Source organism: Pantherophis guttatus, chromosome 3, assembly GCF_059756535.1.
Source record: "Pantherophis guttatus breed Tessera chromosome 3, ASM5975653v1, whole genome shotgun sequence".
NCBI classification, from domain to species: Eukaryota; Metazoa; Chordata; class Lepidosauria; order Squamata; family Colubridae; genus Pantherophis; species Pantherophis guttatus.
This window is the reverse complement of record NC_142065.1, coordinates 169,139,104-169,166,849: the sequence shown is the minus strand read 5'-3', so window position 1 is coordinate 169,166,849 and position 27,746 is coordinate 169,139,104. Positions and strand designations below refer to the sequence as shown.

Genomic DNA, 27,746 nt, shown 5'->3' with positions numbered 1-27,746 from the left:
ATTGCAATCTTCCTTATCTGGCCAAGCTCAGGAAGGCTGATCTAGCTCATAAGAGTCAGAGAGACGTTACTTCTTTTAAAATACCAACTAATGTTCCCATGCACAGTATTTCTGAATGAAGATAATAAATAGAATAGAATAGAATAGAATAGAATAGAATAGAATAGAATAGAATAGAATAGAATAGAATAGAATTTTTTATTGGTCAAATGTGATTGGACACACAAGGAATTTGTCTTGATGCATATGCTCTCAGTGTACATAAAAGAAAAGATACGTTCATCAAGAATCATAAGGTACAATACTTAATGATAGTCATAGGGTACAAATAGAAGATGGTCTTGTGAGTAAGAAATCCATAGTGAGTTGCAGAAAATAATTAAAAATAAAGAAACTATTAGAGAGCATTTCACTGAGGCAGCCTCCGGCGGCGCTATCTTAGTAGATCAGAAGTTGTGGCCTAGCCTTTTAGACTATTTTCCACAAGAAAGCTACTCTTTGGACATTTAGGAACATGAAGGATCTTCAGTGCGTCAACAGAGAAACAACATAATAATGTTTCAGGGATACTAAGTTGACATCTTGTACATAAGTATGTGTGCTTTATATTTTTAGTTCTATGGCGAAGTTCCTGAAAACAGAGTGGATGTTATAGTAGCTAATTTAAGTGTGACAGATAAAGATCAGCCACACACACCTGCTTGGAATGCAGTATACAGAATGACAAGTGGCGATCCCTCAGGTCGGTTTACCATTCTTACTGATCCAAATAGCAATGACGGATTGGTAACTGTCGTGAAGGTATGTATTTGTCAAGTTAAGCATGAACAGATATAGCTCCTGTTGTTAAATGAGGAAAGCAAATTAAGGGTAGATTTCTATAAATACAAATATTTTGAAATGGTAGAATTTATCTGTTCAAAGCCTCAGTATATGCATTGTGGAATTAGTCTACAATGGTTTCGTTTAAAGAACCTAGCTAATTTGTTCAAAGGAATTTATTCCACAGTATATATCAAAATTACTGTAGAAGGTTCTGTGGAACTGATTTTAAAAATTGAAATACTAAATTGGACTAAATTGTTTGATGTTTGACTTTCTTTGTTCTTTTCCAAATTGACTAAATAATATTTTCAAACTAAAAACAATTTTGACACTTCTGTACTCCTGTGAAATATATTTAATTAAATATTGTTACAATGCAACTTTGTCTGCTTTGTATGGGTAATTCAGAAAGGTAGTTTAAGACTCTTTCTGTCTAAAAGAAAGTGGCCAAATTGAACTATCTCAAATTTACATACTAAGAAATCTGGTATGTTTTGTGTTGCACATTTTTAAATTTGCAACAAATGGACTATATCAAGGACTTTAAAAAAAAACTTGACCACAAAACCTATTAATTAAAATTTACAAATACTCTAATCTAAAAAATGGTTCTCTTCACTGATTCACCATTTTTGTTATACTTTAGAAAAATGGCTAAAGATAACCTTGTATTCAAGTGAATTTTTTAATTTAATTCAAGTCGGGTGGCTATTAAGAAATAACCACATAGCAAAACACATAGCTAACAGCCAATTGTTGTCAATCAGCAATTAACATAACAATATCACAGGCTCTGACAACCCAACTCCTATACCTAGACACACAACCATGTCTTCATAGCTTTGCAAATGTCTTGCCTGATCAAGATCAATATAATCTAGGGGATAATGTTCCAAAGTGTAAGCACCACAAAGAAAAGACTCTTCCTGGGTTTTCACAGGAAGAAATTTCTTAACCAACAGGACCAATAGTACGTCTCTCCTGCCAAATTCAATGGGAAACGTAGAAGTGTTTGGGAACAGGCAAATATCCCAACTCAATGCTGTGATGGGCTTTCTGGTGACCACCAGCATTTTGAGTTGAACCCAGAAACATACCAGTAACTAATTCTGCTCCCAAAAGAGACGTGTTACCATGAAGAATGCTTATAATTGCTCACAGCACTAAATTTTGAAACAGCTACAATTCCCAGAAGCTCTTCAGGAACAACGGAATGTAGAACACATTGCAGTAATCCACCTGAGAGTTGACTAAGGCACAATTGTGTGCAGAGCCCTGGACTAGGAACAGATACAATATAATATGAAGTTATGCAAAAAAGCTGTCCACAGCTATCACCTGTTCTTGAAAAGAAGGAGCTTCAAATTGTGCACTGCTTCGGCTTGAAATAGTGCAGCCTAATCTGGATTAAAAGATAGAAAGTGCCAAGAGCCAGAGCCATGTAGTCATGCTAGGGCCGAATAGAAGCCTGTTCTTTCCCATTCAAACTCCCACAGTCTCCACACACCAAGAAATACCTCCACTGCATCAATTAGTTGGTTTAGTGTGGAATTATAATGTGATATATCTTATATATCATCCAACAGCTATAGATGTCATGGTACACTAGGGTTCCACACAACATAATTTGAAAAACCTGAATTAGATCACGATATTTAATTTATAAATGACAGAATTCTGATTGAGAACAATAGATTTTAATCTATTTGTTGTTTTATGAGTCTGACTTGACTTGCAGTGCTAAAATTAATTGCATTATGTGTAGCCAATTATATTATTTAGGATCAAACTATATGTGCAAGCAGCAGACCAATTTGTTTTAAAATCTCCCCAATGAATATAAATCTGCAGGTACAAACATAATTTAAGAGAAATGTAGTGGCATAATATTGAGAATTGGATCAATTATCTCTGCAATATAAACTAAAAAAACATAGTCTCTTTTTTCCTTTTCCTCCCTATTTGGGATCACTGCTATTACCAAGCTTGCAGTTGGAGTGAAAATGAAGTTTAAGAGATGGACTTCAAAGTAGTCTCATGATGCCTCATTATGTTTTTAAAATCATTATCATCATCAGTGCCAAACTTACATTTAAACAAATACCACATTTATGAAGATTGCCACATCACAAATATTCAGTACCTTACTGGGAAGTTTTCATGTTCATTACTTTAGTTTGCAATAATAGATCCAGCCCTGAAGCAGAAAAGCAGCATTCATACAGTATGCCACAACTGTATTTGTAAGGTGATTCGGTTTATGAATATCCGATAATGATAGGGAAGAAACAATCTTTTGTGTTGTCATTCTTCATGGCATGCAACTGTTGCTCAATTCATGTTTATAGTTTGGTAAATTAAAAATGATAGATTTTATAGGTATTTCAATCGCTTTCAGTACATATACTAGACTTCATTTCCTTGCATGAAATATCCCCAAGCACTCAGTCAAAGTGAAATTAAACTATAGTTTCAGTATTGTAGAATGTCTCTTCATACTAGTATGAAGAGTAAGAGAATCACTGCATATTTCTAGATTATTTTGTTGTATATTTCCAAAAGTATAACATTTTCATAAGAAGTACATGATGATGTACTTTATATTCATGCGTAAGTGAACCACTCAAACTAAAAAGGTCTGAAATGGAAAACAAAACAGAAAAGCTAAAATTGAACTAAATCTCTGTAAAGAGGACGAAATGAAAGGCTCAAAAGTATAATCTATTTGAAGCAGCTCAGTTTGCTTCAAATTAAATTCTTTTAGACCTGTCAGAATACAAGCAAGAAAAAAATGAAGGTAAAACTGGATAAATAAATGTGGAAAAATTCCCCAGAGAAGCACTAAGCCCTTATTAGCTCTAATACAGTGTAATGATTCCTGAAGGGGTTATATTTTATTTGGTAAGCAATCCCTCACTCCATGAAAACGGTATCTGAATTTGACAGCATAAACAGCTAAATGTGAAATATGTTTGGGGTTCTTGAGCTCAGGATACTACTAATAGTAGTAATTACTACTACTAATTAGATTCTTCTTTTATCATTGTATGTTTTTAGCTTATGTTCGCCACCCTGAGTCCCTTGGGAGAAGGGCGGCATATAAATATGTGTTAAATAAATAAATAATAATCTTTTTAAAAATTGATATACCGGTAGAAATTGCCCTAACTACTATGAGTTATTGGAAATCATATGGAATAAAAAAATGCAGATATTAGAGAAGTTTTTGATTTTTTTTTCTTTTTTTTTCATGCTACAATACTTCCAAATATCACACCCATCAGCAAAATTTCTAGGGGTCAAAACAAAAGATTAAGAACTATGCCTATGTAATCTGTTCACATTTCTTGTCAAAGGAATATACCCAACTTCTATTGCTGATTACGTAATGGTAATTATAGATCTTCAGAGCCATTTCTGCAGTTTCAGTTAACATATAAAATATGTGAGAATGGCTTCCATAGGAGATAGTTGAGGTAGGGGACAAGTAACAGAATATGCATTGTGATCTCACAATGAAACTGCCTCTTATTTAGTTGCTTAAGGGCAGAGCTTACATTGTAATGTTAGTTTTGATAAACATTAGTGTGGACAAATCTAAAATTAATAATTTTTCCAGATCCATTTTGATCTGCTCTTAATCAACGCATAATAATAACAGCAACTGTCCACAACCACCATGAAATTCAATATAATAGTTTGTTATTTATACCATATATGTATAATTAAAAAATGGCCCTCAAAATATCTAATATCAAATACGTTTCTTACTAAAACACTGAAATACAATATAAATAATTTTATAAGTGCAAAATAGCTAGATAATTCAACCATAAACAAATTCAATTAACTTTAATCATATTAAAAAAACAGAATCACAAGGGGGCTGTTAAAAATTCAAAACACATTAAAATTGTCCCAAATTAGATAAAGTAGCATCCAACAAATATGTAATTTTCAAAATACACATTACAAACATCCTCATATGTATCTTCCAGCTGCCCTTTGAAAGATGCTGACTACTTACAATACTTAAAAGTACAATAAAAAAATAGCATCATATGGAATGAAGCAATATTTCTCAAACTAGAAAGAAATTCCAGAAGCTGTTGAAAATAACTGTAAATTAAAATAGATTAAGTTCATAGAAAAGGATATTAGAGGCTATTCTAGTCTTTGCATGTTGTTCCAATTAGCAAATTTCTATGGGTAGAGCCTTGTAGACCATAACAGAAAAGCCTGAGAGTAGCATGTTTAGGTTGTGAATATTCCCTGTTCAAGTTATGCATATGTTTTTATGGCACCTTAGAATGTATTACAGAGCCATACTGATTTGCAGAATGAAATACGCAAATTATTTTAAATTAATTAGACATTCCAGTAATCTTCATAGTGGTGTCTCCATTTGTAATGGAATTTAGTGTGTAATGGACTTCTGTCCAAGCTAAAAGTTGTGAGCCCACCACTTACTACTTGTAAAGTCAGTTTTCAAACAGCCTGCACAGAGTTTCTGCTTAAAAGACAATTGAAATATTTATAGCCCACTTGTACTACATAAGACCCAATAGAACACTGAGGCAGTTTGAGTGTTTGTGCTGAGGGTCAAAAAGTTTCATACTCTTCAAAATAAAAATGAAATAGTCTGAGAAAACACTGAATTATTCTAAAGTGAATCAGATTAGTTTAGGTTTTGATTGGTTTACTGATTGATTGGTTGATCAAGTCTTATCTAGCATAGTATAGTCATTAAAAATGTACGCTACTAGAGATCTGTTTCATGCAAGGGAGTTTGGAAGAGCCAGTCATAACAGCTCTAAAGCAGGGGTGTCAAACTGACAGCCTGTTGGCCGGATGTGTCACGTGCAAGTCATGCCCACCCCAGCTCCGTGAATGGGAAAAAGTCACGTGACGGCAATGTGATGCAGCGAGTGTGACTCCCCTGCTCTAGAGGGTAAGAAGCAACTTCAAAAATGAGGAGGCTCTGTTTGTATAATAGTAATAACAAGGCTTTCACATATAGTTTGTTCCTTCCTGTTGCAGATCTTTAAGATTTTCAAGAGACTTTAAATAAGTATTTCTGTAATATTACAACTTTTCTTATATGTTGGTATATTGTACTTAATTTTTTTTTGTGTGTAGCCTATGACTAAAATAACTTATATTGTATTTTGCTTTTGCCAGCCTATTGATTTTGAGAGCAATAGGAAATTTGTACTGACCGTAGCTGCAGAAAACCAAGTGTCTTTGGCAAAAGGAATACAGCATCCTCCTCAGTCCACAGCCACTGTATCCATTACAGTTATTGATGTGAATGAAAGCCCAACTTTTGTCCCAGTCACAAAGCTTATACGTCAGGAGGAAGGGATTCTTCCTGGGGCTGTTTTAACATCATTCACAGCTCAGGATCCAGATCGTTACATGCAACAGACTACTTTAAGGTAACCCATAACTGCCTTCACCCTTTGGTTACCTATAAATAAATGACTCCCTTCTTTGTTCCTTTGCAGATTGTTTAAAAAAGTGTTCTTCATCTAAATCTCTATGATTTACAGATACATTTTATGCATCTACACATGCAGTGTTCTAGAAGTTAAAATTGTCTGGTGCAAGCAAATAACTCCATGTCTACCACATTAACACAGCTTTGCCCAAATACTTTCAATTTTGTTTTTGACTGAAATAGTATTTTTATCCTCGAACTGATCATTCTTCTGGTGTATCCAAAAAAAAAATAATATCTACAATTCTTCCCAAATTCTACCTGGCTGGGTTTTGTACTAACTGAGTGAATTTCTGCAACTGTCGTTTTCTTATTCTCAAAACTCTTATTTCTCCTACAGCGTTCCTTCAGGGTAGCTTCATATCAGAGTTCCAGTCTGACATGGTCTGTTACCTTAAATTCACCGTCTTGCCCTTAGTCACTTAGACCCACATTTGCTGAGCTCTCTTGCCAGTTAATCTGGAGAACTGTGTGTAATATAAAAATAGCTTCCTTTCCTCACTTTTCATAGGGACAGTCATTCCCTTTCCTTCCGCCAATAATTTTGGCCTTCCATTTGAATTGAGAAATTGTCATTGTCCAACACTGGACTAGATCAGTTTTCCTAATGTAATGCAGCCTTTGAAAAAAATGTCCTGCCTTTCGTCACCAGATCCTCGTTCATTAGCCTGTTTCTCTGTCTTCCTATGCTACCTTGTAGCCTAGATTTTAGCTTCCTATCTGTACCAAGTATGTGATTTAAGTGTTTTTCATTAAATTGGTCTGGTTTAAATTTTAAGGACTTTCCAAATATTACTTGCAGACTAGAATCCCCAAAGAAAGTAAATTTTTTATTTCTTTTTAAATGATTCTTCCTTAGAATTGAATTAAGAGTGATGAAGACATTCCACTTTTCAAGTAATTTAATGAGACTACAGCAAGTAATGCACTTTTTAATCATTGAGGCTTACTTTTCATCAGTGATACAATTTGAATTTTGAACGGTTATGTAATGTTTACATGATAATGCTTTTAAATACTATACAATTTTAAGTCATTGTGTATGTCTAGGGATATCAAAAAGTATTATGTAACTTTGGATAATATATAGCAAATATATAAATATGAAAAATTATTCAGTAATACAAATTATTTTGCTTATTGTATAAATATTTTCTCCTTCTGCAAAAAACAGACTTTGTTGGGTACAATTTGTTTTCTGTGTGGCCTTTCCTGCTGATGATTTGTTTGATCAAATGCATTTAATGTTAATGTAATGCTTTATGTTAAATTTTTGCAGATATTCAAAACTTTCAGATCCAGCCAATTGGTTGAAGATTGATCCAATTAATGGTCAAATAACAACAACTAGTATTCTGGACAGAGAATCACCACATGTGAAAAATAATATGTATAATGCTACTTTCCTTGCCACTGACAGTGGTATGTGATTAATTTCAAAGGTCATTTGTATTTTTGAATGCCATGAATATCATCAGAAAAACAAGTATATGAAATCCTGATATAAATACTGTGCTATAATCACAATAAAATGTAAGAGAATATACCTATATCTCTGGGTATAGGTATTGTTATGGAGAAATTAGTACCTGAATCGGAGTTATTTTCTACTCTGTGACATCAATACCAGAGGTGGGTTTCAGCAGGTTCTGACCAGTTCTGAAGAACTGGTAGTGGAAATTTTGAGAAGTTTGGAGAACTGGTAGTAAAAATTCTGCTATTCTATTCTCTGCCTCCCAAGTCCTAGCTGATCGGGAGGAAATGTGGATTTTGAAGTAACCTTCCTCTGCCACGGCCACCATGCCATGCCCACCAAGCCATGCCACACCCACCAAGCCACGCCCACAGAACCGGTAGTAAAAAATTTTGAAACCCACCACTGATCAATACTATTAGTAATTGGAAAGTAAAGCGCTAAGGACCAGAATATCCTGGCACTGTCCATTGGCCTGGATACCAAGGACTGCTGAGGTTGGATTTTTCCCATTTTAAAAAAAAAATGACTAAGAGGAAATCCGCCCATTTCCATGTGTTTGCTAGGAAAGATGCTGTTGTTCCAATCTTGATTTCAGTTCAGTTCTTAGATTATGAACTTGAACATAAGCACTTAATTTTTTTTATTCATTGTAACTTGTTTACAAATGAGTTAAACAACCTAATTTACTACTAACCTGCTCCCAAAACACTATTTTCATGTGTAAAGTCTTCCTATGGAACTTTTGATTTTTATTAATTATGTTCTTTGCCATTTTCTGTCTCCTGTCTTTATATTATTTATCTAGGAGCATATGATTTCTGTTGTTAAGGTTATCAAATAACCATCATAATTTTATGCTTAACATCAAGGAGCTGTATTTTGAGAACCTCATTCGGTTTAGTTTTACCTCATTAGAATTTAGAGATACTAGAACATCTGGCAAACACCATGAGTCATTTTTGTATGTAAATTTTGGATATAAAACAGAAAATATTCTTGACTAAGGAAATACTTTTAACTAAAAGTGAAGGATTCTTAAATACTGTATCATGCAACAGTGAGATTTCAAAGATTTGGAATCCTTAAAATGAACCGTACAGTGGTTGCTTTAGAAGGAGGTGAAAACAAATAAGATGGCTGCCATGGTTCTACAAAGTTCTCTCCTTTGTATATGCATGATATATTGTGTGCCCATTCCAAAATGATACACTAAAGCTTTGAATTCAGTGGTGTGATAGCCATGAGTTTTCATACAAGTTGTAGACCCCGTGAATTCTAATGCTTTACTTTTTAGACATTTCTACCCAAAATTACCAATTTCTACATTCTGCTCTTGACACCTATAAAACTTGCTTATTCTAAATGAAACAAAACCTCTTGGTTCTTGAAACAGTTTACAATTACCGTATTTTTCGGAGTATAAGACGCATCAGAGTATAAGACACACCTTAGTTTTTGGGGAGGAAAATAAGAAAAAACCTGATTGGTGGGTGGATCGGCCTCCCGGAATACCCCCAATCAGCTGTTTCCAGAGGTGAATTTTAACAACAGGTTCCTTGGTTGTGAGCTCTCTGCCTTGCTTTTTTTTCTGCCTCTGAAAGCCTCCGAAACAGAGCTTCAGAAAAAAAGGCTTTTTTTCTGAAGCTTCTTTCAGAGGCTTTTTTTCTGAAGCTTCTTTCAGAAGGACTATCTGTACTCTGTTCAATCTCCTTTCTTTGGTATTGGTATGTAGATTAACCTCTTCCGATCTGTTGGTTATTGTATCATTCTTCAGATTTGTTAACATAGTTTGGTTAGAATCTTTACTGATTCTTCTTTTGTTGCTTGCCATATTATTTTAGATAAAAGCCTTTCTGAGACTTTTTTTCTGAAGCTTCTTTCAGAGGCTTCTTTCAGCCTCTAAAATCTCCATTTGAGAGGCTGGGTGGGGCTACATTCAGAGTATAAAATGCACCCAGATTATCACCCTCTTTTTGGGGGGAAAAAGGTGCGTCTTACACTCCAAAAAATACGGTAAGTAATAAATCTATATAATTCTATTAGAAACCCAACCATACGTTTTTCTGTATCTGCTTTGATACAAGTTTTTAATATAGCAATATCAGATATACCAAATAAAATTTTAAACTATAAAATGAAGCCATTCTAAAATTTCATAGTATATGACAACCTAATGAAATATATACCAGTATCATTCCTATCTGTTTCCATTTTGTAGTCAAAATACTGCTACGTTGATGCTATTTTAAGGAAATGTGGTGGTTTACTGTACAACTTGCATTATGATCATCTCTGATGCATAGATTCCAACCTCATTCAGGCAATGTCACTAAGTTGGCACAGAAAAAAAAGCAATGTCTTTACTCTGGAAATCCACATAAGCGTCATAAAGTCAATTCAGTATGAAGATACTATTCCACCTTGAGTCTGAATTGGAAGTTTTTTTCCTACCCAATGCAACAATTTTCCATTGAAGCAAAAACTGCTGCAAAAATTTTCTTAGCCTTAGTTTCAGCTGCATTTTTATGTTCAGAAAAGAACACTTTGTAGTCAGAAAAAGATGTTATTTAGTTTGTACTTGTTACCGTTAGTATGTTTGTTTCTTGTAGTATGTTCAGTAAGAATAACAATCCCTTTTTAATAGAAAGGATGCTTATTTTATTTTGTGTTTGTGTTCTTAAAGGAATCCCATTAATGAGTGGGACTGGTACACTTCAGATCTATCTGCTTGACATCAATGATAATGCTCCCCGAGTGGATCCTCAAGAAGCTACAACGTGTGAAACACTACAGCCCAACGCAACAAATATCACAGCAATAGATGACGATATTGATCCAAATGCTGGACCATTTGCATTTGAGTTGCCAAATTCTCCTCCCAGTGTTAAGAAAAATTGGACTATTGTTCGCATTAGTGGTAATATACATTCCTTTTTATACCAAATTTTGTGTTTGTTTTGTAATAGTAGTCCCTATTAATTTTTGTTTATAATATCTTAAAGTGATTATAAGAATATAATATTCAGTTGAATTAAATGCAATACTAGGGAACTCAGCTTTCCTAGTCTTGGGATTTTTCTATTGCAGAAGTATGTTCATGGGATTAGATGATCTGATTCTAAGACCTGGAATCAGCTCCTTATAGGTCTTTATAAGCTTTAGAAGAAAATTCAAACAAACTTTTCACGTTTGATGGAAAGTCACCAATAAATAACTTAGCTATTTCAGAAAGAGATTCTAAAGCAGATGTTTTCTGGTTACTTCAATTACTACAACAAACCGTATTTATCTAGGTTTCTTTTCTTTTTTCAGGTGACCGTGCCCAATTGGCTTTAAAGATCAGGTTCCTGGAGGCTGGAATATATGATGTTCCAATAATAATAACAGATTCTGGAAATCCTCCCAAGTCTAGCACTTCTATTCTGAAGGTGAAAGTTTGTCAGTGTGATTTAAATGGAGACTGTACAGATGCTGACAGGATTGTTGGTGCAGGACTAGGCACGGGTGCCATCATTGCAATTCTTCTCTGCATCATCATACTACTTGGTAAATCTTTTAACTATTTTAGCAATGATTGGGTATGTTATTACATGTGCTAAAAATTACAAAGATTGATTTGCCATTGTGTATATTCTTTATACATAGATGGGACATTAACCATTTATTTGAGAATATATAATAATAGTCAATGATATTGTTAAAAGTTGTGGTTTCTTTCTTATGGACATATTCTGAAAAGATCTTTGAAATTTTAGATTTGTGTGTAAATGTTATTTTTCTCACTTCTATGGTTGATAAACTCAGGTCCCCTACCAGTGGCCTGGTAATTTGTGGGTTCTTCTAGACCAGGGGTGGGCAATTGTGGCTCTTTTGCAACCTGTGGACGTCAACTCCCAGAATTCCTGAGACATCTGTCTCAGGAATTCTGGGAGTTGACATCCACAGGTTGTAAAAGAACCGCAATTGCCCACCCCTGTTCTAGACAAAGAGTTCCAATGTTGTTCCTGGGATCTGTTGGACCCACTCTTCCAGCTTCCACTCCAGTGGAAGAGTGGTTCCACTCTTCCACTGGAACCACTTAGGCCTTTACTTTCCAGATCCTCTATAATTTCTCCTTCAGGCCCAGTTCTTCATATTTTTCATATATACTTCTTCCTGACATGACTGTCACTTGGCACCACTACATTTATCATCATTGTGTCTTCTGGTCTTTGTTAGCTACCATGTTGTGCTGTTCAGTGTATACTATTATTACCTGTATCTTACTGCCTACCAGTATGTAGTGGACTGTCTCAGGCCTCTCTGCAGTCTGCACCTTAGGTTTTGTCTATTCTGGTAAAAGCCCTGCTTCTATGGAACTTGGGCTTAGTATCAGTTCTTGTGCTACTGTGATCAATTCCTCAGTGATGTCTTTTTGTTCATTGCTTTTCAGCCACTGATAGGATTTCTAATGTCAACCAGCAAGCTATCTGTCAGTGATACATCCCATGTAGGATCTTGTCTTGCCATGGATTGATCTTCCTTCCATGTTTTCTGTTGCCCCAGGCATTCTCTCAGCAGTTCCATCTTTTGGTGCCATCTCATGTGTGGGTGGGTGGGTGTATGCATGTACACACATGCATGTATGGGGGAGAGAGAATGGAGAGAGAGAGAGAGGTGTTTAAAGGTTGTATACTAAGGACAGTAAAAGTAACCCAGTAAAACAACAGCAGCAAACTTACATCATGCATTATAAATGCTTAGCAATTATCACATGCTTTTTTTCTTCCATTTTTAAGTATAAAAGTCATGCTAAAATAACAATGGTAAACAGCTAGCTTTTGAGCTGTAAGTTTCAGACAAGATAAAGAGACATAGTCTTTGTTACAAACTGAGCTCCAGAAGTGGTTTGGCGTTCTGTAGTGTTTCATCCTAATCCTCCCTACCTGCCATTGATGTTCTGTTTTATACTTCATTACATAAAGAAATTAGAAAGCTAGTGTGTGACTGACCTCAATTTTATGTAATATGTGTTATGGATGTGTTAAGCATTCATGACACACAAGTCAGAACACACCTTCTCAAGCACTAAAACTGGCATGTCTTTTCAAGGCTTGCGTGAGAGCTTCAGAAAGTACTCTGACTGCCTCTGGGTGCCTATGTATGTACATTTCGCTTTTTCAAGTGCACTCATTTATCGAATTATAATTTACTGTAGTTTACAGCTCTGAGAATAGCAGTTACCAAAACATTGAACCTATGCAAAGTGCCTTGCTTCCACCAGAAACAAGCCTCCTCCTCTTGACACTGAGAAAGCAGAAGGAAACGCACTAAACTTTGTTCCATAGGTCACTTAAATATAACTCGCTCATTTGAAAGCATAATCCTCGCTGAAATTCTTGTGCTGAAACCCTAACTTTCCTTCTAAAAAATTCTAGTAGTCCGAGTTTTTAGATTCTCATTCCTTAGATTAATTGTTTCATATCTACATTGTAAGCAGAGAAATCTACAGCAACTGGTTGATTATATTGTATATCTGCTGTTGTTCTTCATTTATTTAGTTTATGGCTGCTATGGCTCCTGAACTGATTTGCTACATGTTGTTGTTAGTTGCGAAGTCGTGTCTGACCCATCGCAACCCCATAGATAACGTTTCTCCAGGCCTTCCTGTCCTCTACCAGCCTCTGGAGTCCATGAAGCTCACACCTACTGCTTCAGTGACTCCATCCAGCCACCTCATGCTCTGTCGTCCCCTTCTTCTTTTGCCCTCCATCTTTCCCAGCATTAGGCTCTTCTCCAATGAGTCCTTCCTTCTCATTAGGTGGCCAAAATATTTGAGTTTCATCTTCGATTTGATACATACAGTGACTTTTTTTCTGAAGGAATTCTAACCAATTGGACCTGCCCAAGTTGCAGTTTCTTACAGCTTCTTCTTTAATGTTATCTTTTTGATGGATCATGTTCAGAATTCTCCAAGTCCTATACATCCTACATAATGTAAGGGAATGTTTTAGAAGGAATTTACTGCTTCTTTCCTTTAAATTGCAAGTTGAAGCAGATAAATTCCTGAACATATAAGTACTGAAGGTGTTCATTTCTTCTATTTTTAAAAATAACAATATAAGAAGAAGCAAATAAACCTCTCATTTTCTTCTTCACTTCATCTAGTTCTAGTTCTAATGTTTGTGGTTTGGATGAAACGCCGTGATAAAGAACGTCAGGCCAAGCAGTTACTCATAGATCCAGAAGATGATGTGAGAGACAATATTCTCAAATATGACGAAGAAGGTGGTGGAGAAGAAGATCAGGTAAGATTATATGTTCATAATGAAATATTTATATTGTACTATATCCTACTACATTGTACTGTAGTCATTATAAGACATCAAGCAAAAAAAGAGAGAGAGACACCATGATTTCTACTCTTGCCTTAGGCAAAGCTAGTTGGGTGACATTTGGCCAATCATTTTCTCTTAGCCCTTGGAAGGAGGCAATGGCAAACCACTTCTGAAAAATCTTGCCAAGAAAACTCCAGGGACTTGTCCAGGCAGTCTTCAAGAATCAGACATGATTGAACAAAAGAAAAAAAAATACATATTATGTTATTACGTTCACAACAATGTAAAGTCACAGCAGCCAGTTCTTTAGCTGGTATTAATCTTCATATTCATTGAGTTCTTTCCCAAAGCCTACATTGTTGTAATGTTTTGGTTTAGTAGATGTGCAAATCCAAGAGTTGCCCTTTTGCAATTTTGTCAGTGGACAGATTTTCTAAGTGCCATCCAAAAAATTTTTGATATGGCACCCAGATAAGCCACTGGGACCACACAATCTGTTTATGGCATAATCTTTCAATTTTTATATTCAGAACTTGATACTTTCTGATCTTCTCCGACATGTCATCTTCTTTTCTACTAGCTCCTTGTATTCACACTTTCTTCTTTTCAACCACAGTTACATCTGTGATTATGAGCCAAGACTCTTATCAATCTTTATTCAGAAATCTACAATATTTTAAACTGCTCATTTTCAGTTATTTTTTCAACTATATGTTCCCACCAATTTTGCATTACTGGTACATGAACAGTTTTTCAGATGTTACAATGATTCATTTTGATGACTATTTTGTTTTTATTTAGAATCAATTTGTGCAATCTTCTTGCACAAACTGAGCATATGATCTACTAATTCTTCTGCTTTTTGCACAATTTGCAAATCAAATGAAATTTGAAACATTTGATGATTTTTCAATTCTGGCCTTAATTTTATTAGTTCCGATAGCTTGCTTTTGAAATAGTATTATTTGTTACACAATCAGCCAGATGTTTAGATTGGATTTAACTTCTTTATCCATGTATTGAGTACTTCCCAAGGACCTGGAATAAGCAGATGTTTATGTTTGATAGTGTTAGAAGTATCAATGCAGGAAGTAAACTGTTTCAGGTAAAGTTATAATTGATTTATGGTGATGCCATGTGCCAAGTGGTGCTGCAGTTGTTTTGGGATTGAACCCAAAGCACCTATTGCTATTGGTACTACCGTGTTTTCCCATAAATAAGACCTTGTCTTATATTTTTTTGAACCCTGAAATAAGTATTTGGCCTTATTGCCATGCACTCAAAGCCCAATAGGCTTATTATCAGGGGATGTCTTATTTCGGGGAAAACAGGGTATCATTGCTTTATTTTGCCACAGTCATTCTATTTCCGTTTGCAGGTCTTTTATCGTGTTATCTTCTCCAGTTCTTTTCTCTTCTATTCTGCTATTTTCAGGTTTGCCGTGTCCACTATTTAGACTTTTTTGCCTTTTTTATAGAGAGTTAAATCTGGAATGTTATGTAGCAAGTGTCAGTTTGAAATTTAAAGACCCAGAGGACTTTAGTTTCTTCATTTTCTATACTATATTGTATGGTCCAACCAGTTCTTGCTTGCAGGCAAATGGTATTCCTTGCAGATCTTCTAATGCACCATTGTTATTAATTTGTCGTGCTGTTGTTTGTAGTCAGACTGTGCCAGTAGTGGTTTTCACTTACTTTCACTACCGGTTTGGGACTGTGAGCGCGCGTAGCGCTTCTGTGCATATGCACAGAACATAGACGTCCGGGCGGGTGGGCAGAGCCTCCCACCACCACTATCAGTTCTCCCGAACTGGTAGAAACCCACCACTGGTCTGTGCAACATTCTTAAAGCAGCTAACCAGGTAGTCCACTGTTCCTTCTTTGCAGAGGCAGCACTTGCTGTCTGTTGCTGTCTTCTCAATTCTAACTTTGTACACATTGTTTTTAAGGCTTGTGCAGCTAGAATTAGCCCCTCTGCCTCTTTCTTCAACTTCAACTAGCCATTGCCAGATCTTGCTGTTTTCTGCTTTACCTGGTATTTTTTAATGTACTGTCCATGTAATACTTGACCTTTCCATGTCTCTTTTCCCTTCTTCATTCTGATCTTTCCTGTTGGCCAGTTTGGTTTCTACAGTACTCAGTAAGCCTTACTAGCATACTAGCTTCAGTGCATCTTCTGCACTGCCCTTCAGATATTCATCCAATGTCTTTTTTTTTTCTTTTTCAACCATCTGATGTACTTGCAATATTTCATGCCCACCTATTTTCCTTGGTAAGTAGAGTCTGTCAACATCCTTGCAAAGATGAAGGACATTATTCATTGTCATTATTTTTATGGTCTTTCTATCCGGGGCTTTTAGTGCTGCTTGAGTACAGTCCACTATTCCAGTGGTGTATCTAATTGCTGGAATAGATGGTATTTCCTCCACTGATTCTAAGAATTTTTTTACTCTTAATGTATTCATTTCTAACCTTCTTCTTTACTTCACTGTGCTTGATGTAGTCAGCCCTGAAGGGTGCCAGGTATTTGTATTGTTTGTCCACACAATGTGGTCTTTGGTGCTCTCTGAGCTTGGTTGTTTTCTTGCAGATGTTTCGTTACAGAACTAGGTAACATCATCAGTGCTAGCAGTGAAATTCAGAGAGCACCAAGGATTCCACAATTCAACCCTGAGCTACAGATTTTATCTTCTGTTCATTCCCATCCAGAGTCATGATGTTATTTCCATATGTAATCTTGATTTCTTCGGTTTTCAATATTGTCTCCTGTTGATGATCAGGGTGGTACATTTGTTCAGTCCAAACTCCATTGCAATAACTTGGTTGTGAATAGAGAGAATGTTGAGCAGCAATTCTATTTCAGTTGGCCTTTTTCAATACAGTTTCAGATTATTGGTATAAATGAGGTGGGATAGCCTGGTAGATGTTTTTGATTTTTGATAGCCATGGCTTGATTAGTTCAGTATTACTGACAGTGGAATCAGTGCAGTGACAGAGTAGTGATGATGATGAGTGTCCTTTAAAAATCCTCTCTTGATATTAACCTCCCCCAGTCTATAATTATTGACCAACAACTGTTGTCTTCCATTCTTCCATTGATCTTTGTACAAACCTTTGATGTTTCTACTGACTTCTAATATTTCCACACACTTGATTATCCAATCATTTGGCAGGAGGTCAAATGCCTTCTTGTAATCAATACAAATTACATTCAGTTTGGTCTTCCTTCTCCTGCAATTTTCCAAAAACATCTTAATTAGGAACTGATATTTTTTTATGGTCCGTCGCAGTCAACTAGATATTTAGATTGGATTTGGCAATGTTATCCACCTAGAAGTCCTTCCCAAAAATCTGTGATATTATTATTATTGTTGTATAATCAGGATTGCTTTTCACATTTGTGAAAACCATGCCTGTAAATTGCCACAACTGCTTGTGTTTGAAAGCTGTCACTATGTGCTTCAAAAGAGACTGATTCTTTTCTCTGGAGGGAAAAAAAATACAGGGCTTCTGATTACTTTGAATAGCTTTTCCCAACCTCCTTGTCAACATAATTTGATACTTTTGCAGGCAGACATAGTCATCAAATAACAAAGTTGGCTGCAAAACACCTGGGAGTACTAAACAGGAATAATAATTTCAATCTATTTTTTACCCTTTACTAGTGTAATCAAAGACAAAGGTGTATGTTTGTAAGGATGATGCAGAGCCATCAAAACACATGGGATGCCAGTCATTGAGAATGTGACTGCATTCAAATGAAGTGTTTTGCCTTAAAATTGATACTTATGGCAGTACTTGGCATAATGTAGGGTTCAGAATTTAAAAATTAGTAGAGGAAGATGTTATTTTTTCTCTTTCGATGAACAACTTAAATGATAATGCTTTTGCTGAATTATTTCTTTTCCTTGGATAAAGGAGATTACCTAGATCCTTCTCAGTCATGGTTTAAACCTGGATATTGGCCAGAAATGGCATTAGAAATGGCATAAAGAGCCTTGGCGGCGCAGTGGACTAAACTACTGCTGTTAAAGTAGTATTTAGCTGCCAGCTGCCTGCAATTACTGTGAGTTCAATTCTCACCAGGCTCAAGGTTGACTCAGCCTTCCATCCTTTCGAGGTAGGTAAAATGAGGACCCGGTTTGTGGGGGCAATAAGCTGACTTTGTATAAAATAGAACACCGCTGGGGGGGGGGGGGGGGCAAAAAGCCCTACTAAGCAGGTATATACAAAAAGTATGAAGGCTATTGCTTAATGCATTGTAAGCCGCCCTGAGTCTCCGGAGAAGGGCGGCATATATAAATCGAACTAACAAACAAACAATCAAATAAGTAAATAAATAAATAAATAGTCATGCTTTTGGATGGAATGGGAGATTACATCTATCCTTATTTGCTTGATCTCTTGATGGTGATTTCCTCTCTGTTTATATCATGGATCATGATATCCTGGATTAACTCTGAGGACTGGGTAGCATGGTGTTGTGCTGCTTGACCTTCTTTCTCCAGGGTCAATTCCAATTAACAATGATTGGGGAGGAGAAATCCCACCCTCAGCCCCTAGGGGTCAGTGTTTTCACCTCTCCACATTAACTTTTACATGAGACCATTGGGTGAGCTAATCCATTACCATGATACCTAGTTATACATATCTGTTCCTGGAGAATTAAATAGTGCTGTGTATGTCTTAACCCATTGTCTGGAGGTTATGACGATCTGAATGGGAAAAATAGATTTCAACTGAACTTTGGCAATACTGGGTGGCTTTTCGGAATTGAGACCTTTTGGTTCTGAAACTGCCTACTTTGGTGCTAGATGAGTTTGCATATCCCTTGGGCAATCTGGGCATCCTGCTGGATTCACAATTCTTGCTGAAGGAGCAAATGGCAATCATGACTAGAAAGGCCTTCGCACAATTTTATATTGTTTACCAATAGCACCCATTCATAGATCCTCCTATTTGTAGTATTGTAATGTGATCTGCATGGGCTTCCCTTGATCATCCAGAACTTTCAACTGATGCAAAATATAGCAGCACAGAACGTTTTGTGTGTTCTACACTCTTCTCCGTGAGCTGCATTGGTTACTTTCCAGTCCAAACCATTGGTTTGTTTCCAGTCCAATTCCAGATGCTGATTTTAAAGTCGCACATGGTATGGGACTGGGTTATTTGAGGTACTGCCTCTCTCCAATTACATATTCCCATACCACTGGATCTAGCAGAGAGGGCATGCTATGGCTTCCATAAAATAATTGCTAAAAAAACCCCAACAAGGATAGGTTTTTAAATGCATGCTGTTAGGCCAGTGACCTTTTTATAGTATATTTTCAACCGTAATGCTATAGACCAGTGTTGGCGAACCTTTTCAGCACCGAGTGCCAGAACAGGAGCGCACAGGTGGGGAGCGCCAGAAACTGGATGAGCATTTGCGCGCCGGGAAGCTGAGCTTCCAGTTCCGATGCTTCCGTCCATGCGAAGACCAGCTGGCCGGCGCACATGTGCCCGTCGGAACCCAGAAGAGCAACAGACGACAGCTGGCGTGCTCAGAGAGATGGCTCTGCGTGCCACTTCCAGCACACGTGCCATATGTTTGTCATCATGGCTATAGACTGAAGAATTCTTGTCATGTTTTGCACAGCACGTTTTGCTGTGCAAGAATGAAAAATATAAAATTCATGACCATTGATCTCAGGGCCAAATCAGATCAAATTTCTTTTTGCATTCAGTTAGACAATAAACGATTTGTTTTTTGGGGGAAAAAAAGATCAAATGTAGACTTAGAATTACAAATCACAAGTTCTTAATTAATACAGGTGTGTTTGTAAATAATAATAATCCACATAAATATGTTTAGATTTAAAAAAACTAGAAAAGGTTTTAAAATTACATTTTTGTTCCTGAAGCCTTAAATTATGTATTTGTAGTTTTTATTGCATATCAAATGGAAATATTTCAGACTATAGTTATTTCACTTCTTTAAATTGAAGAAACAAATTATTAGCAGGAAATTTCTAGTATATTCTACAAATGTCAAAACTGTTGAGGCATGAAACTTAACTAAGGACATCAGGTGCTATTTTTTGAAAAGCACATAAGCATAAAAATCAAGTCAAATTACTATTTTTCATGGTAGACCAATATTATGTTTTCAAAGCTGTAAAAATTTCTCTATTTTAATAACTTGATTGCTAACCTTTTTTTTCAAAACACATAATCAAGGTTTGTTAGTAACTTAAATACCTGTCAAGATTTTTTTTTAAAAAAAATATTCCAATTCTGTTTGGAATTCACATTCAGCAAAATTTACTTCCACAAGCAAATCTGTGCCACTAAGATTTAAATCATAAATCACTTTCTGATAACTGTTATACATGGATGTATATGTTAACTGTATATTGCTTTTACTAGAACAGTCCTAATTAGAAATTACATTTACTGTCTTAAAATAATAATCTTAGATTCTAGATGGTAGAGCTGTGAAGTGATCTGAATCAGAGAGAAAGATATGGTTCAGAATTTAAATGAGCTTGCTTGTAGCAGTTTTTTCTGTCTTCATACAACTGTCCTCCAGTGTAATCAGGGAAGAAGACATCCTGGCATGTGCTATGTGTGTATCCAGGCACACTCCAAATGTTTGCCCTTCAGATATTTACATCACCCAAATAGACGATCAATTGGCTCTTCACTAATCACTTTCCTTTGAATGATTCTCAAATAGGAATTCAACATGAAGGATAGAATCACCTGGGCATGTGTCTAGCAGTAGAAGACTAAAGTATATCAGAAAACACAAAAACAGCAACTGAATGGAGATTAATTATTTTGGTCTTTCACAAGAAGCTTCAGCATCATATATCATGATGCAAAACATTTATAAATTAGGAAGATGCTCTTGCAATCTGAAGTGAGAAACAAGAATATGTAAAACATCAGATTGCCTTATCTACTATTCAGTAGTCATGCTTATCAGGTTTTAATTTTATGTACAAAATGCAAACAAACCCTCCATTACCATTCTGTCACTTCACTTTCATCATTGATTAATATCAAAGATGTTACCGCTGTGATGATAAACTATGTAAAACAACTAAAAAGAAAACATTCTACTCTAGGCTTTTTCCATCTCAGATTTTATGAGTTCTCTGTCACATAAGAAATCTGAAAACATGCATCATTCCTAAAAGTTCTGTCTTGCCAAACAGGGCAATTTCTAAAGTCGAGATGCTATGAATATTAGTTACATCCAAGGAATTCCCGCATAGGTTCCTGTATGTGATACTCTAGTTATTTTAGCTGACAATAAGGAGGCTGGAATTACTATCAATTTTCAGTTTCTGTCAGAATTTCAGAATTCTGTTATTTTCAGAATTTTTTACTTATTTTACTTCCACCGACGAGTTAATATCAATAAATTTTGCTTAGGGCGGAACCAAGGCCGCAGGCATGTTACATGATGACAGGAACACAGAGCAATCCTTTAAAAAGCATGGCACATTAAAAAGGGAGTGAAAATATTGACTGGCATGATGATGATCAAGAGTGGATCAAAATCAAATAATCCCCATGCATAATAGATTCCTAAGAGAGATATTCTTGAACCTGCCAGTAATACATTTCCTGACTAGGAATCCAAGTTTGTTAAATAGGTACTGATTAAACCAGTGAGGATATGTCCAATCAAGAGTTTTACCTTAAAACCTGGTGATTTTGGTTTTGGTTTTTGTAGAAAGTCATTTTGTTTGGCAAATGTTCTGGTAAAATGGTTCTAATTTCATACTCTCAGCTTGATACAGTTATTTTCTACAGAACTACACCTTTTTTTTCAAAAGTGGATTTCTTCTACCACAGTTTACCCATTTTTCAGGTGGTATAAATGTAATAGGATTCAGCTTTTAGAAGACAAATTAGAAAATAAGTTGTTGTTCCATGAAGTCTTACACATCCTGGAGTCTGAAATGACCTCTATGTTCAAGACAGGAATGGAAATTACTTAATGTGTGCTTCAGCTTTTCACACACAGGACATTCTACCCACCCCAAGGGTACAGCAGACCTAGTTACTAAAGCTGTGCAAAGCTTTAGAAAGCAAAACTTCAAAAAGCATGTTAATGCAAATAAAGCACTGATAAGGTATCTTCTTAAAGCTAGAATTAGAACAGCCAAGAAAATTTGGTGCCCCCCCCCCCCGTAGCTTTCCTTATACTTACTAGTTGGCAAAACCGTGATTAAAATATTTGTTTATTATAGGTTTTTTTAAATTTATTTATCAAACTTGTATGCCACCTCTCTCACTGAAGGCAATACTGTTTGGAGAGTGGGGGGTGGCAGCTGAAGTTGCTTGGAATGCCTGCATTAATGTCTATGAGTCTAAAAGAAGACATTTCTTAAAATGTAGTCTCAAATTGTTCTCAAAATGGGATGTGAGGATCCCAACACCTTTTCAGAGATCTGCAAATAAAATAAACATTTTAAAGTTTCTGAGTTTTAATTTCTTAATATTGATAGAAACTAGCATACATACAGACCAAAGATCTTTGAAGTCCTCAATCTTCTTTAAGAATATAAAAGGATCTTGAGACTAAAGTGTTTGAGAATCACTGATCCAGACCAGGTTCTTGGATGAAAAAACAATATATAAATATCTTATGTATCATTTACAGGACTATGATTTAAGTCAGCTCCAGCAACCTGACACTTTAGAACCAGATGCCATCAAACCTGTTGGAATAAGGCGACTTGATGAAAGACCTATTCATGCAGAACCTCAATATCCAGTTAGATCAGCAGCTCCTCATCCTGGGGACATTGGAGACTTCATTAATGAGGTAAATTGAAAGCTGGAGAAGGAAGGAAAACATGTGCCTGTAGGACCTACTAGGCCCAATCTGTACTGATTATGAACAGTGTTTATTTCTAAAGAATAATGATTTTTTAAGGAATTGTTGATAGTTACAATGTTGTAGATATAAATACGGCTTTTAAGTTCAAAAGCATTTAATTTATTTAAATAAATGGAAAACAAATGAATCAATTAACTTTTCTGCATTGGTATTAGTCATACTAAGAAAATATCTGTAGATAAAGATTGAACTATGGAGTCCTTAATGCTCTCAGAGCTTAGTTATTTCCTTGCAAACATTTCATTACCAAACTAGGTAACATTATTAGTGACGAAGTTACCAGGTTACCACATTTCCAAGAAAATAGTGAAGCTTAAAGAGCACCAAGGACCCCACAGAATAAGCATCTCTGAAGCGGGGGGAATAAAGGAGACAAATGGAACATGTTTGACATCATAAAGATGCTACAAGTTATGGACTTAAATAAGACTTTGTAATGCAAGAATGTACTTGAGTCATCACAAATACCTGTCATACGGTTCGTACCGTAACACACGGTTTTATGAATGCATTGCATTTTAGTACAGTTCAATACTTGTTGAATTTTCAATAGGTGGGGTTTTGGATCAATGATCTCTATTTGTCAACCAACAAATGGCAAATTGTATCAAGAAATTATGTCATACTAGCTTTTTTTTAACAATTTGGGGAGTGCTGCTTTTTCAAACTGAACTTACTTTTTTAGATAACATCTGTGAAATATTAATCTGTTCTTTTTTCAGTGTTCTAGTGTTTAAATTTTTATATCACATTTTATATCACATATACATCAATTGTTTAGAACATGAAATGCACAAACTTTCCCATAATGCATATTTTGAGCCTTTAGCCACACCTTTGTAAAACTAACTTTCAGGACTTTTTTTCTAACAGTTAGTTTTCACATGAAGTGCCTTTCCTAGAACATTGAATTTGTTATAGTTTTATCCCATAAACTCAAATAGCATAAGAAATTGTACATCCAAGGCCAGCATTGGATACTGAACTCAGAGGCCCTAGTTTTTGTCCAGTTTGACAAAAGCAAAAAAATATTTTCAGTGTAGTGGGTTTTAATACAATAGCACTTAGCTGTTTTTAAAACCTGCAGTTTATTTGCAAAGGCTTTAGATTATTTGTGTAGATGCCAAGCAAGCCTTATCAATTACTATAAAGCACAGAAGTTAAAAAATTGCACTTAGGGTTTTCTTTGTGGTATATCTTTGGAAGATTTCTGAGATTTTTGCTGATTTCTTTGTAGTCAAAATCTTGAGAGTGAAAAGTTTTAAAGAATGTCCTCAATTCAAAATTGTACTTTTTTTTTTTTAAGTATGAAAGGAATTGAATGGTATATTTATGTGGACAGATGAAACCTACTTCTTATTTGCATCTAATTTGTAAACTTAGTTCTTACTGGTTCTTGTTTAGTTTTCAATTTAAAAATTCAAGCGACACACAACAAGATTGCCATTTAACTCACAATGAATATTTTCATGCCAGCTATTAATAATTTACAATGTGTTAAATAGCTAAAACTGTTGAACTAGATTGAAAGAGTGTTTTAACTGGTGGACATTCATATTCACATGGCATTCTTTGACAGTATTTATTTATTCTTGTTGCGTAGACATAAAGTGTTCCAATCTCTTTAATGATTAGAAATTATATAGAGTGAGAGGCAGGAAGGATAAGCAAGTAATTATAGCTCTCCTTACACTTTACTTATTCCTGGACCTGCTGCTAATCCAGGCATTTTCTCAGGGAGTAATCACTCAAGTTTGGATCTGCATAATTCATATGAGAAATGATTGGGGTAGTGTTCTTAATTTCTTTCTTATAGTTTTCTCCTCCTAATTGTTTACAGGGACTTAAAGCTGCAGACAACGACCCTACAGCTCCTCCATATGACTCTCTTCTAGTCTTTGACTATGAGGGAAGTGGTTCCACCGCTGGATCTTTGAGCTCCCTCAACTCTTCAAGTAGTGGTGGCGAGCAAGACTATGATTATCTAAATGACTGGGGTCCACGTTTCAAGAAACTTGCTGATATGTACGGGGGAGGTGATGACTGAATGCCATAGTGGCCATCGTTGCATTTGGACAAGTACAAACCTTTTCACTGGTATTCCCAACAAGCATACAGAAGCTAGGCTTTAACTTTGTAGTCTACTAGCACAAGTGCTTACTGAAGGCTTTGGCATAGGCTGCAAACCTATTTGGGCTCACTGGGAATATCAGTCATCCAATGCTGTTTGGAAAAAAAAAAGGAAAACAAACAATTGAGCTCAGTTACACTTGAATTTTACAGTACAGAAGCACTGGGATTTTATGTGCCTTTTTGTACCTTTTTCAGATTGGAATTAATTTTATGTTTAAGGCTTTAAATGGTACTGATTTATGAAAAATGAAGAAAAATCACACTGGGGATGGGGAGAAAGTGCAGTCACCAATATGCTTCAACATGCTTTTGTTACATTGCATTGCTTTTATTAAAACAACAAAATTGAAAAAAACCTCATGGGAACATTTTGTTATTGGGGACATGTGGGGGAAGAAGGCCATGAAAAAAATGTACAATACTTCTAGTTTTAGATGCTAGGGTTTTTCACTAAAATTCTAAATCTTATGCAGCTGGTTGCAAATAAAGGGAGTTTTCATATCACCAGTTTGTAGCAGAACTGATTTTCTTTTCTTATGATAGAATGTTTGACACATTTTGGTCTTAATCCATATACACATTTTTTTAAAGCATTTTCCAGTACTTTTTTTCCCACTTCACTGTAAAAATGATATGTGTACATAATGTTTTATTAGCATAGTCTTTGGGAAGTGCTGAAACTTCCAAACACGTGTATGTATTATTTGGACTATGGATTCAGGTTTTTGCATGTTTATATCTTTTGTTATGGGTAAAGTATTTACAAACAGGTTGCAAACAAGTGACATTGATTCAATTGTTGAGCTGTAGTTAGAGTACTCAAGGTTTGAGTTTTTTAAATTAATTTTTTGTTTGTTTTATTTGTTTGGGGTGGGCAAAAAGTTCTTAGCACAAATGTTTTACATAATTTGTACCAAAAACAAATAAACAAAAACTGTGTGAGAGCGAGAGAAAGAAAAGGGAGAGAAAGTGAGAGAGACAGAGAAAGAAAGACTGGAAAGTCAAGGGGTAGCCTTATCCTTACGGCTCGAGTAACTACACAGTATGTTAAACAACCAGAAAGATGTTTGACAACAGCTTTGCCTCTGTATTATGTACCAGAATATAAATGATACACCCCTGACCCCAATGTTCTGAATAAAATGCTAATTTTTGATCTCGTGACTGAATTGTATTTTTTTCTATTTAAATAATCTGTATTTAAATTATAACTGTAATAATCATTAATAGAAACTGCTAATAAAAATAGTTAATGCTTCATTTATACTTGTCTCAAAAATCTAACGAATTCTAAGTTGCTATAGGAATGACAATTTGTTATAAAAGGATTCCATAGTCGGAATGGAACATTCTATATTACAATCAATGTTAAACCTTTACATACAGTTTCCTGAAGCATATAGATATTTCTCTCATTGAAAGGGGAAATGGAAACAGAGTATAGAGAATCAAAGTTGCATAGTGATGAAGATGTTGAATCAGGATCTGGTTCAACTATATCCCCAACCATGAAAGCTCACCTAATGACTTTGGGCCATTTATCAAGTGAGCTTCCAATCTATATCAGTCCAATAAAAACATCTGGTTGTTAGGGGGGAAATTAAGAAATTTCAATTGAGCGGGAATAAATTGGATTAAACCTCTAATAGATAATACATGTTATACAACATATGGGTACTATGTTTTAGTTAAATTTATATGAAGACTACTACATCAGACATAATAAAGGAATGCATTGGGGATGTGGAAAAGTATATTGTTGCATTATGGAAAACAACATCAGACTCCCCTGAAAAAAACAGAAAATGAAAGCTTGAGAAAATCCCATTTATTTTGCTACATAATTAAACAGTTCTGTTTGAGTAATTTAACAGATGCTGTCAATGAATGGGTTGCCTTTAAAAATGGGAAATACAGTGTACCAACTGGAAAGTCTAGGTGAAAAATTTGGAAATGTCATAACTTCATTTTACTTGATTGTCATGATGGCATTTTTTTTCTTCTGTCTTATACATGTCAGTTTGATAAAGTGAATTTAATTTCACTAGTTTTTAATCAGAATTAGAAGAAATATTTTCTTTAATATGTTAATATTTGAATCTCCTACAATTCAGAAGTGAGATCATGGGATTGAAAGGACATCTGAAGGGAGAATCGGAGATGAAGCATCAACAAGAGCTTGTATAATTACAATTACGTTATTTTTGCAACCATCAGAATGAATTTTTGGAATACTATTTTCTGAAGTTCTGTAATTTTTAAGAGTTCCGTAATTTTTATTAGACTCAAATATCTCCAGCTTTAAAATAACACTGTAAAACTTAGTTTCATTTATTTTAGTAGTATTTTTCCACCATGTGCAGATGCAGACTGTCGCAAAGTTAATCAAAATGACTCTTAATACTGTATATAATAGAGTGAATTATGGTAAGAGAACAATTTGAAATGAGATCAAAAACATAGGCAAAAGTGCAAAACCAAACCAGATTTATAAATGTAAGTTATAAGGCAAAATGATATCCTTGGGTAAATTGTGCAATTGTATGGTGCATTTCCAGCATAACTATAGAAACCATTAGTAGAGTAATGATTTCTT

General features: G+C 35.3%; 1 protein-coding gene across 2 annotated transcripts in view; it reads left to right on the top strand.

Moving 5' to 3' along the window:
• The window catches only part of CDH2 (cadherin 2), a 147,758-nt gene extending 121,452 nt beyond the window's left edge, over positions 1-26,306 (top strand). For both annotated transcript variants that reach the window (XM_034429651.3, XM_087890510.1), the window contains exons 9-16: positions 616-801; positions 6,007-6,263; positions 7,605-7,747; positions 10,486-10,719; positions 11,115-11,348; positions 13,950-14,089; positions 22,778-22,942; positions 24,858-26,306. In XM_034429651.3, the coding sequence (XP_034285542.1) occupies positions 616-801; positions 6,007-6,263; positions 7,605-7,747; positions 10,486-10,719; positions 11,115-11,348; positions 13,950-14,089; positions 22,778-22,942; positions 24,858-25,064 (1,566 nt within the window). In that variant the 3' untranslated portion in view covers positions 25,065-26,306. The remainder of the gene's footprint in view (positions 1-615; positions 802-6,006; positions 6,264-7,604; positions 7,748-10,485; positions 10,720-11,114; positions 11,349-13,949; positions 14,090-22,777; positions 22,943-24,857) is intronic.
• The last annotated feature ends 1,440 nt before the right edge of the window (positions 26,307-27,746 follow it).